The sequence below is a fragment of the Megalobrama amblycephala genome, linkage group LG2 (genome assembly GCF_018812025.1).
Source record: "Megalobrama amblycephala isolate DHTTF-2021 linkage group LG2, ASM1881202v1, whole genome shotgun sequence".
Lineage (NCBI taxonomy): Eukaryota > Metazoa > Chordata > Actinopteri > Cypriniformes > Xenocyprididae > Megalobrama > Megalobrama amblycephala.
In genome coordinates this window covers 30,967,543-30,984,439 of record NC_063045.1, presented here as the reverse complement: position 1 = coordinate 30,984,439, position 16,897 = coordinate 30,967,543, and the positions used below count along the sequence as shown (strand labels likewise).

The 16,897-nt window shown below is 35.8% G+C and overlaps 1 protein-coding gene across 2 annotated transcripts in view; it reads left to right on the top strand.

Moving 5' to 3' along the window:
* klc4 (kinesin light chain 4) overlaps positions 1-13,876 on the top strand; it is a 45,930-nt gene extending 32,054 nt beyond the window's left edge. The window contains exons 14-16 of one of the 2 annotated variants that reach the window (XM_048170188.1): positions 9,654-9,772; positions 12,512-12,575; positions 13,215-13,876. In XM_048170188.1, the coding sequence (XP_048026145.1) occupies positions 9,654-9,772; positions 12,512-12,575; positions 13,215-13,295 (264 nt within the window). In that variant the 3' untranslated portion in view covers positions 13,296-13,876. Of the gene's footprint in view, positions 1-2,070; positions 2,594-9,653; positions 9,773-12,511; positions 12,576-13,214 lie in introns of those variants that run through there. The other variant, XM_048170195.1, reaches the window with a different exon arrangement.
* Positions 13,877-16,897: the final 3,021 nt, after the last annotated feature.

Sequence of the window (16,897 nt, the reverse complement as noted above, 5' to 3'; positions counted from 1 at the left end):
TTCACTTGCAAAACATTTGCATTTTCTTACAAAACTGTTGCTTTCCCCCGAGGTGGCTTGTCCACAGTCGAGCTTAAATTCTCATTCCAGGCTCGTGAGGAAGATGAGCTGTCAATCGCAGGGAGGGTTTATGTCTTCCGAGGCAGAGGACTTGACTGGACTTCCACCTTTCGGTGTGATAGATCAGTCTGAGGCTTGACGGTGAGATGGCAGCCATGCTTGCCCAGGCAGGCACGAACATTGGGATTGAGTGGACTCCCCCACTCTGTCCCGAACGCTCACAGATGGATGATTGGTTTCTGGGGTCGGAGCGCAGCTGTGCATCTCGGTTCGACCCCAGGAACCAATCATCCAACCCAGGCACCTTTTCCTGCCAGAACACACTTCGCTGGCTCCTCCATCTTTACTACTCAATGCTGCTGGCCAGGCCGCCTCCACCCTGCATGCAATGGCCATCCTGCAAGTCTATCAGACCAAAGCATTGAAAGATCTGCACAAGGGTTATCCTGACCCAGAGGTAATGCAGGAACTGCGTTCGGCAACCGACTGTGCCCTTCAGGCTACAAAAGTTATGGTGCAGGCGCTGGGTCGGGCGATGTCCACACTTGTGGTCCAGGAGGGCCACCTATGGATAAACCTTGTGGTGATGCGGGATGCCAAGAAAGTATGCTTTCTTGATGCCCCCATTACCCAGGGTGGCCTTTCCTCTAGACCAGTGGTTCCCAAACTGGGGTACGCATACCCCTGGGGGTACGTGAGGTGACAAAAGGGGGTGCGCAAACAAATGCTGTAGTTAATTTAATTCTACCTTAAAATAATATTAAAATCGAGCATGTTTTTCTAACTGCCAAAATGTCAGAAATTTAGTACATTTAATGAAATCATTTAATGAATACCTCATCATTTGCAGTCAAAAATGACTGTATCCACACAAGCAGCATGATAAGTTTATATTTTAGTTTATAAACTTCCGGCAGATGGCCATACACATTACGCAAGTCGACTTGCGCCAAAAGAGTAACCCCTGATGCGATGTATGATCTAGGATGTAGTTGTAGTGTAGACGCCTCCCACGGTTCAAACAAATAGGGCTGGGCAAGATAGTCATATACACTTAGGATGGCTTGAGAGGGAGGGAAAATTATCATAGGATAATTTAAAATTTTGGATGAACTATCCTTTTAACAAAAAAATAAATAAAATACAGTTCACACCACCACTATAACAATAACGTCACAGAGAAACAATATGGTTGGAATCACTTTCAGAGCGCTTTTTTCCAGCTGGTGAACAATAAAAACATTGCCTGCCAATCAGATTCCTTCCTGCTTTAAAAAGCATTTAAAGCATCAGACGACAAAATGCAGTGAGCGCTTAGAATAAACAGAACGATTTTGTGCGTTAGTGTAGTAGACACTAATATAGTTATCTTTAAAATCGTTTTACAAAAGCATTAAAGCTGTGGGATTGATGCCACTTTAAAAACTGACATAGCCTGTGGTGGTTAGTGCTGCATTGCAGCCTGTTCAGTCTGCCAGGGTGGCCGTAGTCTCCTGTTGATGTCATATCCTGTGTGACATCAGTGATATGTGACTCACCAGTAGCATTCATTCTCTCCTTACCCACAAAACCCTGACCACTGACACTATTATTACATTACCAATGTTTTGATGCACAACTATGATCAGTAATTACTGCAAAGCTATTTTTATCCTACCATACAATTAAACATCTGTGATTATAAAATAGAAGTTAAAATTCAAATCGACTGCACATCAAAAAAGTGCAACGATCGTATTCCAGAAGAAAAAAAACGTTTTTTTGTGTGTTTGTATCTCAAGCTCACCCCTTTACCACGGTAAAATCACTGTAACAGACATCCTCTCGTTGCTTATTGCTGGTTCAGTCCTTCTTGAGATACTAATAGACTTGAATGTCTTTATATGTCTTTATGGATAGACACACTGCCTTTACTTTTCATTGATTTCCTCCTGATGTTCCTGTCTCATTTGTGCTTTTGTGTCTCTCTCTCTCTCTCTCTCTCTCTCTCTCTCTTTCTCTCTGCATTAGGCCTAAGCTCTCATCATCTTCCTCTTTCTGCTCTTACAACAAATCAAATTTGCTGCCTGATCTAACTGGATCCCTGTGCTGTTTCCTCTCTGCTGGATGCAGCCCTGGCAGCACAGCTTTGCTAGGGCTGATGGGATATCATCTTACATCCCTGTGTATTCTTAGCCTCTCTTTCCCCCATTCTTCCACCTGCTGATTACTCGTTTGCTCATTCTTCCCTGTTCTCTGCATTGTCTGTTTTCATGTCTACATTGTTAACTGTATAACACTGATTTATTAACTGTTATATACAACCTAATTGAAACACACCTGTCAGATCAGCAGAGTGAATCTCATGAACAGGCTAAATCAAAATTATATTTTCATGACAGTTAAGCGCATTTCCCCTAGAAAATTCCTAATGTTATTATTATTACAATTACAAAATATATGATTTAAATTATATTATCTATCTATCTATCTATCTATCTATCTATCTATCTATCTATCTATCTATCTATCTATCTATCTATCTATCTATCTATCTATCTATCTATCTATCTATCTATCTATCTATCTATCTATCTATCTATCTATCTATCATATTTACTGTCACTTTTGATCAATTTAATGCATCCTTGCTGAATCAAAGTATTAATTTTTTTATTAAAAAATTCTTACAGACCCCAAACTTAAAGTAGTGTAAGCTTAGTATTTTTGTACTACATTTCATTAATTTTATACAGTACTGTATTATGCTGTATTATATAAATTATTATTTCTTGCCTTTGATTTTGGAGTGAAATACATTACTTTGTGAGATTCACCCATCAGCATTTGCATTATGTTACAGTTACCACATTATTCAAACTAAAATTAACACTTTAAATTACAGTGTCAGTGTAACATGTAGCCTACTGTTATTATGTTACTTATAATAAACTATAGTAATAATAATGGAAATTTATAATTACAAGTTTTACAAATATTCCACAGGGAGTACATATAATTCAGAATTATTAATCAATAATAATCAGGGGTTTACAGACAAACACAATTCCTTTTAAATTAACTGCTAAATGAGGACCTTATGGAAACAATGTCCATTGTGAAAAGCACTGTATAAATAAACTTGACTTGACTTAAATACTCTATATAATGAACACTGTAATATAAAGTGTGACTATACAAACTACAGAATGAAGCAAATATATCCTTTAATACATGTCCTGTTATAAAATATTATTCAGCAGATATTTTTGTTAATATATAGCCAGGTGCTTACAGTACAGCGCCACTCCAGATATATTAACTTTTAATCTGCAGTAGCAAAAGGAAAGTGTATATAGAAATACAGTGTGGCCCAAAAGCCTGAAACATTTTTAATCAAAAGAATACATTGTTTTGTTTTATTTTATTTTACAAATTATATTATCAGCATAACAGTTGTGATTGGTTAAGCTGGAAACTTAACATAAATTTAAAAATGTCTTAATATTTGGTTTGCTGCAGCAGCATTCAAGCTGACATGAACAAAACCTGCTGATCATTTTGTCCAGCATCACTTGTGAATGTTAAGAAGATGATGTTAAAAATGAACATTCTGTCATCATTTATGTCATTCCAAACCTTTATGACTTTCTTCTGTAAAACTCAAGTGAAGATATTTTGAAGAATGTTGGTTACCAAACTGTTCTGGTGCCCATTGACTTCCATTGTGTGGACAAAAAAAACCATATACATTTCTCAAACTATCTATGATTACAGAACTTTCATTTTTTGGGTGAACATTATCTACATTTTTATTAGTGACTGACCTAAAAGTAATGCAGAATCATAATTATTTCTTTATTTTATTCAATATCTTTTCTTTGTTTTACATTTATACCTACATTCCCAGATTGTATGGTCTCAAACTTTTGGACCCCACAGTATATTATAATGCAGATTCCATTTGGTCCCAACATGACATAATGTGTTTGTACTTATACGAAAATGTGTGTGTGTTTAATTTTGAAGACAGAATTGGATAGGAAAAATGTTTACTTGGTTATGTGTCAAGTAGGCTAAACTCATTCGTCATAGGCTTTTGTGTTGCCAAAGACGTGACTCTGAGAAAGAGGAAAAGGTTCAGTCAAAATCTGCTCAATATGACAACAGTAGAGGCGGTGAATTTTACAATCACATTTTCCTCAGAAAATCGAGTTATTTTTTAATTATCTTTCAATTATTATTTTTTTATTCCATTTGGTTCCGCTAGTGGCATAGACTTCATCTTTAAGGGTCTGTTTACACGACACCATTTTCAACTAAAAAATGAAAACTTTTCATGCATTTTGGCCGTTCATTTACACAACAATGGCGTTTTAGGGCCCTGAAAAGTGACATCGCCAACTACTGGCCTGGCATTAATAATACAGCGTTTTTAGTGTTTTTCGTAGAAATGGGTGAACGGGGATCGTTTTGACAATGTTGTTGTCTGTGTGCGAAAAAATTTTAGTAAATTGTTGATGTCTAAATTAACCAAAATGTATTTACTGTATGTGTTTACCATTCCCCTTATGCGATACAGCAGATCAGCCAGGTTTCGTGAATTAGTGTGACTGTAGAATTCAAGGCCTCGCTGCAGATTCATGGGATGTTTCGACTGTGTGTGTGTATAAATATATATATGTGGCTCTTTCTGCACAGTGATGTATGTCTTCATTAACCTCATATGACATCTAACCCAATAAAGACTTGGAATTAGTGGCCTGGGCTCTCTCTCTCTCTCTCTCTCTCTCTCTTCTCTCTCTGTGCATAAATGTAAATTATACGTGAATGTTTTATTGGAGCCACTCACCCACACTGTGACCTAGTTTCTGTCACTGGCAGTGGTCACACAGCTGGCATTTGCCTCCGTTTTCTTCACCATGACAGCACAAAGTATGGATTAAAGTAGAAAGAGAAGGGTTATTTCAGGACTCAAGCGCACATATGCTGTCTAAATCCTTTTGATTTTATTATGATGTTGGATTTAGCATTTCATTAAGGACTGTTTGCATAGCTGATTTCTGCTGGGCAACTCTGTAACTCCAATGCGTATCTCAGATTTCATGGATTTAATGCTTAACTCAGTGTATTGGATTTCCACATCAACAATAAAGCAGTAATGCTATAGTTAACCAACCTAGTAAACCCTTGTTGCATAACCGTAGAGTGGAGCAGTAGCGTGTCTGCAAAAACAAACATTTTCTGCCATCTGCTGGGCTCAGAACTACATTGCAGTGATCCAGTTCTTTTCTAATATAAGGTACTTTTAACACATTTACCACTTTACATTGGCATACAGGCCCCTTTAATGGTGTCTCATTAGATATTATTGCTAGTGATAGATCGACCAGACTGACAAATCAGCCAAGATTTGGCCATTTTCAAATTATTAACCAAATAACTACCCAAAATGCTAAAAAAAAAAAAAATGCTAAAAAACAAATACCCAATATCTAACAAAAAAGGTTTGCTAAGCTAGTAGCTGAGTGATTAAAAAAAGAAGCATTTACAGGTGCTGGTCATATAATTAGAATATCGTGAAAAAGTTCATTTTTTTATTGTAAATTATTTTTAAAAATGAAACTTTCATATATTCTAGATTCCCTACATGTAAAGTAAAACATTTCAAAAGTTGTTTTTTTTTTTAATTTTGATGATTAGAGCGTACAGCTCATGAAAGTCCAAAATCCAGTATCTCAAAATATTAGAATATTTCCTAAGATCAATCAAAAAATGGATTTTCAAAACAGAAAAGTTCAAGTTCTTTAAAGTATGTTCATTTGTACACTCAATACTTGGTCGGCAGCACATATTACAGCAAATTACTTGCTCCTAGCACAAATTACAGCATCAGTGAAGTGTGGCATGGAAGTGATCAGCCTGTGGCACTGCTGAGGCACTATTGAGCCTTCAGATCATCTGTATATTGTTGGATCGACTGTTTCTCATCTTTCTCTTGAAAATATCCCATAGATTCAGGTCGGGCATGTTGGCTGGCCAATAAAGCACAGTAATATCATGGTCAGCAAACCACTTGGAAGTGGTTTTTGCACTGTGGGCAGGTTCTAAAGTCCTGCTGGAAAAGGAAATCAGCATCTCCATAAAGCTTGTCAGCAGATGGAAGCATAAAGTGCTCCAAAATCTCCTGGAAGATGGCTGCATTTACTTTGCACTTAATAAAACACAATCCTCCTTATTAATTCTCCTTAGCCCAGGTAAGATGCTTCTGACGTTGTTTCTGTTTCAGAAGTGGCTTGGTAGTCCTTTTCCTGAAGATGTCTGAGTGTGGTGACTCTTGATGCGCTGACTCCGGCTTCATTCTACTCATTGTGAAGCTCTCCCAAGTGTCTGAATCGGCTTTACTTGACAGTATTCTCAAGCTTGTGGTCATCCCTGTTGCTTGTGCACCTTTGCCTACCCAATTTCTTCCTTCTAGTCAACTTTGCATTTGATATGCTTTGATACATCACTCTGTAAACAGCCACCACATTCAGTAATGACCATCTGTGTCTTACTCTCTTTGTGGAGGGTGTCAATGATTGTCTCCTGGACCATTGCCAAGTCAGCAGTCTTCCCCATTAGTGTGGTTTCAAAGAACAAGAGATACCCGGAATTTATACTGTAGGGATGGTCATTTAATGAAACTCAAATGTAAATATTCTAATATTTTGAGATATTGGTTTTTGGACTTTCATTAGCTGTACGCTCTAATCAACAAATTAAAAAAAAAAAAAAAAAAAAAAAAAAACTTTTTCACGATATTCTAATTATATGACCTGCACCTGTAATTTTACAATCTATAGCTTTGTTAATTTACTGTATTAGTGTACATAACATAATATAAAAGACAATAATTGTCATATTTACAAAGTTAAAGGTTAAGTAAGCGAATTCTGGGAAGCGTTGTTGAAAGTGGATTGACCAAGCGCCACAACACCCAAGACAATCAGCAGTAGGGGGCGTGTCCAGGAGGAGAGAGAGTGAGCGAGAGGGAGATTTGAACAAAAGACTGTAGAAAGAGAGATGGCTGAGAGACATTAAAAAAAAAGAAAAGCTCAGAGGAATATCATTAGAAAAAGAAGGGTTATGATCAGGCGAGAGCTTTAGGACCCGCATTAATATTAGAAAAGCTTTTCAGCACTGGAGAAACCTAAGCAGGAAGGCCTGAAAACGGACGCAGAGGTTGCATTGTTTCTGCTCCATACATGAGTAAAATTGGTTTTGAGTGTGTGCTGCTGGCAACTAACAACCAACTCTTGCTTATATATACTCTTGTGTACTGTATGTTCTTTTTTTTTGTTTATTCTTGTCATTCGTTCTTCATCTTCTCTTTATTTTTCAAAAAGCATTATTTTGCTCCACTTCAGCTTTGATAAAGAGACGTCATCCACTCTTCGATTGCATGTTCATGCATGTTGGGGGCGGAGCAATGAAGGGGTGTGTTTTTTGGGGTCAATTTTAGATATCAGCAGTGAGCCTGTCCAAATATGCATACTTACGGTAAATAAGTGCATAAGACATTCCCATGTCTGAAAAATGGCAAAGCGCTTTACACATCTCTAATATCACTTCAGAGTGGTCTTTGAGGATAAGCGTATCCAGTAATTCATCATGTTCAGGAACTTATTTTCCCCCATTTTTACATCATGTTTAGGAAAACTTTCCAGTGTAAGTTTAACTAATTTAATATTATTTGTTTGTAAAGTGCACATTTTATTGGTGCAGAGACTGCAGAGATTATATGTAGTTTGTAAAATGTTTGGAAATGAAGCATCAAAAGCAGACAGTGATTAAAGGTGCAGTATGTAAGAATTTTGTCCGCTAGAGGTCGGTAGAATCCTATTCAAAACAAAGGCGTAGCTTGATGACGCCAAGTTTGAGAGTGGAATCTTGGGACATGTGGTGTTCACCTCAACGGAGGGTGCAAAAGAATAGGGATAGGACTCGGGAAGAAATCATGTTCATGGATGTGATTATTAACGTTACTGTAGTATGAAGCAGAGCAGAACTTTTCCGGTCATGAGTATGAGGTAACGCAGCTCTGTTTATTATATTAGATACATTTGATTGTGTTGAAAATGATATACCGTTCGCTCAGCGGCTGCTGTGAGACAGTCGTTGCACACTGCAGTAAGCTAACGTTAGATCGATTTTAGAATATCATATTAAATATTGGATGGCTTATGTTGATAAATGGCATGCAATTCATTTTAAGACATATTGTACGATGGAGAAAATTCTGTTTTACTGTTACTAAAAATAAAGCTGCATCTGATTATGCTATGTTAGCTACTTGAAAAAAAAGTGTTTTTCTCTGAGGCATGGTAAAGCATGGTACTTGCAAAAAAAAAAAAAATCAATAAAATTAGATTTAAACAATAAGATTAGACGTGTTGAGCTATATAACAAAGTTTTCTGTCTATAAATATATCAAAACAGCTGTTCCCTTGTCTATTAAAATGTGTAATATATTAAAGCATCTTTTGTGTTTCCATGGTTTCTACAAAATAAAAATGGAAACCGAGGCAGACCGAGGGGTAACGTGGGTATGACGCAATTGACAGGCGACTCCTCACACGTCCCGGAGCCTTGGTTAAAATTGCAATTTTCTCACGATTTACAAATAGTTGGAAACATTTGGGATATTGTAAGTACTCTAGTGAACAAAATATATAACACTGGCCTAGTGGTTTTTGGATATTTTACTGCAAAAATATTACATATTGCACCTTTAAGTGTGTCCCATTGAGTAAACAATTTTTTTTTTGAAACACTTTGGCCAAAGTCTGGAAATCCATCATATAAGTAGACAAGTGATCAATTACAGAAACCGCAATTGTGGCTAATTAGACAGGCCAAATATTTCTCAGAAATCGCATACTGCACCTTTAAGAGCATTCAGTATTTCTTTAGCTAATGTTAGCTTTGCTGTTCTTCCAGTACCATGAAATCAAAATTGACCCTATTTACTTTGTTAGCGCATATTACTAGTCTTGTGGTGAACAATTAATCCATGCAAGTAAATACACAGAAAAAAATTGTTTGTCGTGGTAATCTTTAATCAAAATCTGAAAAGTTACAAAGAATAGTGCACTGCCATATATTGGTGGAGGTCAGGCATGATAGTATCTTAGCTTTGTGTAAATTACACTGATACTTGTGAGTTGAGAGTGGTCAACATAATAATTAATTCCATTTTCTGTCCAACAAAAAAAAGAACAAATGTATGGTTTTGTTCATAAGGAATTGATTGGATGGTTGTGGTTTGCTATTGGTGGATCTCATGTGAGTGGCAGGTTGTCCCGCCCTCGCGCCAGTAAACACGTCATCAGAGAAAAGATGTCACTGCAAGAGGGAGGGGGAGTTATTTTGATTAAATATTACGAGGCATATGAATTTAAAAAAAAAAATAATGATGTGTGTATGGATAATTCATTTATAATAAATACTGCAGTATTCCATGAAAAAAAATTAAAAACCTCCATGCTGTGTAATTAATTATACAGAGTATACATATAGTTTTTATACAAAATATAACAAAGGATTTAACATAACATTGTGTATGTGTTCAGGATGGAACTCTCAGGAGAAGCGGCTCTTTCGGTAAACTCAGGGAAGTCCTGCGCAGAAGCAGCGAGATGCTGGTGAAGAAAATCCAAGGAACTATGCCACCTGAACCTCGCAACACAAAGTGAGACACATAAACACAGTGATTAATGAATATTAATGTATATTGTAACGGTGATGACCTTTAAACATCATGTTTACAGCCTGAATCCGTCACTCAGATTATAGTCGTTTAACATTCTTTGCACATTAAAACCACATTCTTAACGTCATATGGACAAACTGTGTATCATTAGAAGGCTCCAGTTTCAATAATTGACCACTGTTTATAATAAAACTCGGTTGCAGTGACAGTAATTTCTTAATTTATGTCAGGAGTGCAAAATAATAAATCAGTAACTGATATTTTGAATAGAATAAAAACACACTCATATTCAGTCACCCCTGCTGCGGTTTATTTGCATTTACACAGCCATTTACACAACTCCATTAGGGCTTTTAGTCCAAAAATGTGCATATTTGGAGAAATATTGATTTATTCTCGCATGTTTGCAAAATATTTCTTCATACAGAATATCACTTCTTTTCATTTCCCTCTGAATTATGCAATCTGAAGAGCTAAAACGGGGTACAGAGCGATGTCTGTCTGCTTTGTTCTGGTGTTACAATTTAACTGGTTACCGTGTTAAGTTACCATGTTGACCTTACGCCAGATGTGAAAGTTTGGACGCAGATTCGTCAATTCTGAAAGCCTATGCAATACGTCCTTTATAATTAAATCTTGCACTACATGATGCTGGTATTATTGTAAAGATTAAAAAATAAGGAATTTAATTACATGTAATGGCAAAAGTTTGTTAACAGAAGTGCCAGTAAATTAGGCTTGAACTGCATTAAAAAAAAGCAGTCAACCTAATGTTAAAGTGTCTTATCGCGATGAGCTGTTACATAGCGACAGAATGTATGAGGTTATTGATGTTGTAACGAGGTGGGACTCAGGCAGAGATCCATATGCAAAGCTTTATTGAAAGGTGAGCGTGGTCGTACAGGCATGATCAAACAGGGGCAGACAGGAACAGCAGGGACAGGCAGAATCGTAGTCAAGGTACAGGCAGGTGGATTGAGGCAGGCAGATATCATTCGCAGTCCAGGAAACAATAAACAGTCCAGAGGTATGCAGCAAGGAATCATAAACGGGTAACCAGACAGGATCAAGAACAGATAGGCAGACAGGGAATAAACGCTCGGAATTGTTACAGGAGTAAGCAAGACCTCGCAATGTGTGTGTGTGAGTGAGAGTCCTTTATAGTCCAGGTAAAGAGCTTCAGGAGTATGTGGCAATAGGTGATTGGTGGAGTGAGTGCATGTGATAGGCAAGGGAGGATTAATGGGAAATCCGGAGTGAACAGGAACTTGACAGATGTACAAATCAAGTATGATTTTTTGGGCATTTTTGTTAAACAAACTTTTGCCATTACAAGTAATGAAATCCCTTATTTTTTAATCGTTATAATAAAACCAAAGGTTTTATAAATAAAACATATTGCACAGGCTTTCAGAATTGACGAATCTGCGGCCGATCGTTCACATGGAGTAAGGTCACATCTTAACACGGTAACCAGTTAAACCGTAACACTGGGTTTTGTGTTTGAGTTATGACGCTGATTCCATCTAGGGCTGACATGGAATAATTCCTGCCTTCTGCATGACCACGTCCTGTTTAAACTTCTACCTTTGCAGTGTGAAAAACAAAGCCAAAAGTTTCTACATGTCAGAAAGAGAATAAACACACAATTATGATAGTATATGATTTGTGTGTGATTTTCATACGATTTGGGGTATTTTCATATGAATAAAGAATGTTTACAGTACACATGCTAAGCAGTTGTAGCGATTAGCTCCATATAAAATGTTAAATATAATATATTTCAACAACATTATATGAACAAACCCATATTAGATCGCAGTTGGAAGTTATTACAAACACTTGATGGTGGTTTAAAGTGGGTTTTGAGTAAAAGCGTAATATTAATCTTTTAAATTGTGTTATGTAGCTTGATGCTAATTGTAGCTCTAATGCAACTGCTGTGCCAGGAGCTATATCTACACATAAGGGCTCAATTCACATAAGGTCCCAAGAATATGTTTTTATGTTTTTTTTTGTTAGAAAGACTTCAGGTAATAGTGATGTGGATGGGCAGGCAATAAAGGCTAATAATGGCTGAATAAAAACAAAAGAATAATGATAAAAGAATAATGAAGATTAAGTCTCATACCAGCAGAGGTGCTAATATTCGTTGAGAGAGAACAATAGAATTGTGAATGGGACAGTTCTCCGCAGCAGACATTAGAGTGCAGGGGAGTTATAGTTGCCATAAATCATTTTATTAGCGTTTTTATTGGCCTTCTCTAAAAATACACATAACATGGTCTTAGAAAATGTTTAATCAAATGCATAGTTTTAGAGATATCATCCTCAAATTTTAAATGAAACATGACCACACTTGTGGCTTCACCTTAATTGTGGTTATAAGTTGTTATATAGTATTTACATACTATTTTTATACATGTAAAAATTATATTCTTAAAACTTTTATTTTTGTTTTTTTTATGTTTGAGCTTATATATTTTCATATTAATAACAACTGTTAATGAACTGTAGAACTGAAGACTCTTGAACTGTAAACTCCCAAGCGTTAGCTTTCTAAATATATGTTGATTATGTGTCAATCCAGAATGACTTATGAACAGCAACCTTTAAATTTTTGGTATGTCATTTATGCCCCACTTGCCAGAATGAGGGTTGCCTGGTAAGGGGTTAAGGGTTAAATGCAATGACTGAGTTATTTTTCATCCCGCACAGTATGAAGAGAGCCGCGTCCCTCGGTTACCTGAACAGTAATGGAGATGAGGACGACTCTTTTCAGGTGAGATGAATTAGGGAGGATCCCAGATAACATAAAATATGTTCTAGAAATGTTTTTGCTAACGTTCCCATTAAGTTATGAAAACGTTATTTTTGAATGTTCTCTGAACGTTCAAAACATCAATTTTTTTAAATGTTTTAAAAACACTTTTTCTTGGGAACATTACTTTTGAATGTTCTCTGAACATTCTGAAACAAGTAGTAACTAGTAGTGCTAACGTTTTTAGAACATTATTAAAGACCAGATAACTCTGAACAAATGTTTTATTAATGTTACTGGAAAAATGTTTCTTTAAGAGAACCTTGCCAGAACATTCTGAGATCATTTCGTCATTTGAGATCAACACAATCACATGGAAATAACAATATTCATAAGTATTTTGTGTTTTAGCGAATTGGTGTCTAATTCATATGAATTCGTTCAATCTGCTTACGCCCCAGTGATGGGTATGTTTAGGGTGGATCTTCATGCTTACTTTTTTGCTAATAATCATTCGTATTTGCATAATTCACATTTTACGAATTCATACGAAATTGACTTGTAACCTAGTTTCAGGCTGAATAGATGTGTGAGCTCTGGAATTAATTCGATTTGTTTTAAAGATTAAGTAATATTGATTTGTTGGTTGTCTCGCCACAGGGTTCGGGGGCAGTGAAGACGCTGAGAAACAGCAGACCTCTGAGCTCAAGCACAGTGGAGCTGTACAAAAGCACAGACTAATGAAAAATACATATATGTTCTGACTCATTTCTCACTAGATTTGTATAAGTTGGAAGCTTCATGTTCATGTGGTTCATGTGCTTTAAATCATGAACGTTTTTGGCTTTTCATTTTACATTCTCTCACACACTCATATAAATCATGCATGTTTCTCTTTCTTCATGGAATAGTTCATCCTTAAATGAAAACTCATCATGTACTCACTCTCATGTGAACCACAAATTTAGCTGTGTTCACACAGATCTTTTCCATACAGCATAAGTGAATAGAGATGGGTGCTACCAAACTCCAAAAACAATAAAAACCTCTATAAAAGTAGTCTGTGCAACTTGTGCACTAAAGTCATACTGTACAGACCAAATTGCATATCTTCTCTGAGGGTGAAGAAGTTAATTGATAATCTTTCCCTCTGCTGCTGCTCCAAAATCTACTGAATATGCGGTAGCCGGTGTGGAATAAGAGTATATTGTATGAGTCGTAAGCACTACTTATATGGTGCCTTTTTGCATTGTGACTATGGAGGACCAGGAGTGCCACATAAAAATAAAACGAAGAATCAATTAATTAATTTAATAATTTAAACATAAAAATGTATATAAATGAATCACTTTTTATATGGGCAAATTAATAGACATATTTAAAGTTGTTTATTTAATTACTGTTTTTAAATATAGTTTAATAAAACATTAAAACATTAAATTTTAAAAATCTTTTTTGAATGTATAAATAAATAGACAAATTTAAAACGGGTTATTTAATTCATTTTTTAAAACGTAGATCAATAAAACAATAAAAAGATCATTAGTACATCATTTTAAATGCGCATTTAAATCGCCTTTTTAAAAAGAATTTGGCAAATGCTTTTTTCTCTCTATTTACCAGTTGCTTTTCTTTGTCGGTTTGCCAAATGCTTTTCTTTATCCATTTGTCAATCCAGTGGTAAAATGCCATTGGACAGTACACACGTGGAAGCAACCAATCAACTTTCGCCTCAATTTGAAGAGCCAATCATCTCACACTAGTAACACGCACTGTCATTGGACAGTTAGTACGGTGACCGGGAGAGGACATGATGTTTTAATGTTTTAATGTTTTATTAAACTATATTTAAAAACAGTAATTAAATAAACAACTTTAAATATGTCTATTAATTTGCCCACATAAAAATGGATTAATTTATATACATTTTTATGTTTGAATTATTAAATTAATTAATTGATTCTTCGTTTTATTTTTATCTGGCACTCCTGGTCCTCCATATGTGACAAAGACACAAATGAAATAAACAGTACTTTAAGTTTTTCAGGTAGCTCTATCTAATATTCAAGTACAAAATACTACAGAAATTGAATAGTCAAATGTAAAAATAAAACACTGCATAGACTGTATGAATTAAATATAGAATGATTTTTGTTAAAGAATGATGTTAATTCACAATTCATACTTTTTTCCTCGCAATTGCAAATTTACATCACAATTCTGACTTTTTCTTGCATTTGCAAGTTTATATCACAATTCAGTTTTTTTTTCTTGCAATTACGAGTTTATCTCACAACTTACTTTTTTCTCACAATTGTGAATTTATCTCACAATTCTGTTTTTTCTCGCAATTACGAGTTTACATCACAATTCTGACTTTTTTCTTCACTATTGCGAATTTATATCACAAGTCTGACTTTTTTCTTGCAATTATGAGTTTACATCTTATAATTCTGACTTTTTTCCTCACAATTACGAGTTTACATCTCATGATTCAGACTTTTTTCCTCGCAATTGCGAGTTTATATCACACAATTCTGACTTTTTTCTCGTAATTACAAGTTTGATCACTGCAAAAGGATATCATGATTGGAAAGATCGAGGGTACAAGGTGCAGAGGAAGACCACCAATGAGATGGATCTATACGATTACAATGACAACAGGACAGACCCTGGAGGATTTCATCAGACTAGCAAAAAACCGAAACCTTTTTAATTCTTTAGTCTATTAAGTCACCAAGACTCGAATCCAAGCTGATGGGACATAACAACAACAACATCTCACAATTAAGAATTTTTCCTTTTAACTGTGAGATATAAATTCACAAATGCAAGAAAAAAGTCAAAATTGTGAGAATTGTGTCACAGTTACCTTGATTTTATTCCATGGTGGAAACAACCTTCCATAATCGATAGGCACTTTATATTATTACCACAATCAGATGAAGCTGAGTAAATGATGACAGAATTGTAATTTTTTGGGTGAACTAACCCTTTAAACTTTCTTAAAATCTATAACAACTGCCTAAATATTACTTGCAAAATGTAATATTTTATGTTGAAAACACTGGAGTGTGATGGCTGCTATATGGGAGGCTTTGTGTACAGTTTTGAATCATGTAATGAGTGATTTTAACCCTAGTGGGAAAGACCAGAAATCCACCTGGCTCATTCTCTCAGGTATTCAATATCCTTTGACACATATTTAGCAGTGAAATTTGACCTCCCATGACAAAAAACCCTAAAAGAAACCCAGTGCACGAGCATTGTTCAAACAGAGCTCCATAGAGGTGTTGTGTTCCTCCTGACCTGATTCATCAGTCATGCACGTCAGTCATTTACTTCAGTTGCTCATTCATTATGTTATGAATATGTCCTAATTTATAGTGCCCCTGTGTCTGTAACTGCCTGTGTTTTTTTACTCTGTGCAAGTTTCAAAAGCCAACACCTTGTCATTTTTTCAAATTTAAATCGCAAATAAAATTTTGAATATATATGGAATCTGTATATATGGAATTTGAATACATACTTTTATTGGTTTGTTATTTGTACTACAAAAACCATGTGCGAGCTTTACAGTTCACATGTGTTATTGAACAGCCAGTTTCATTGTTAAAGAGGACTTGGTTATCCTGTGTAGAATTTCCAATCATTTCATGCTCCAGTGTCCATGGACTTCTCAGGGCTCCGGCTGCTGAGATTTGTTTGTAATATGATTTGAGAGTCAATTGCTGGGCAAAATCTAGATGCTTCGACTGTCTGATTTGGTTTAATTGAAATAAAAAGTTTTAGTGAAATCATGCAACATGCTTTTCATTTTGCTATATGTCAATGCTTGATTTTACTCAGATTATTGAAAATATCCTTGTTACTGTAAATATCTGACTTTTACTAAGACAGAAATAAGTAATAATACGTGTGAATGCTCCTATTTAAAAGAGAGAGAGAGCATGAGAATCCCATTGATTCAGGACAATGGATCCGGAAGTGCTAAAATGCTAACTCGTTTCCAGAGTTGTGACCAAATAACACACTATGCACAAATACTATGCACTATGTACTCAACCGTGTACTCCACAGGTGTCAAACTGCTGGAAGTTTCTAGACCTTGATTAGTTGTATTGGGTGTGTTTAATTAGGGTTGGAGTCCAACTCTGCAGGACATTGGCCCTCCAGGAACCGAGTTTGACCAAAGACTTTAGATATGCAAAGACGGTGCACTCGTATTATGGGAGAAAGTGCAACACCCAATATGGCAGAATAAGTCCCGCCTTCTAAATAAAAGAGCCAGTTGCCAATTGGAAGTCATTGCGTCAATGCAGCTGCCATTAGAAGATCCAGTT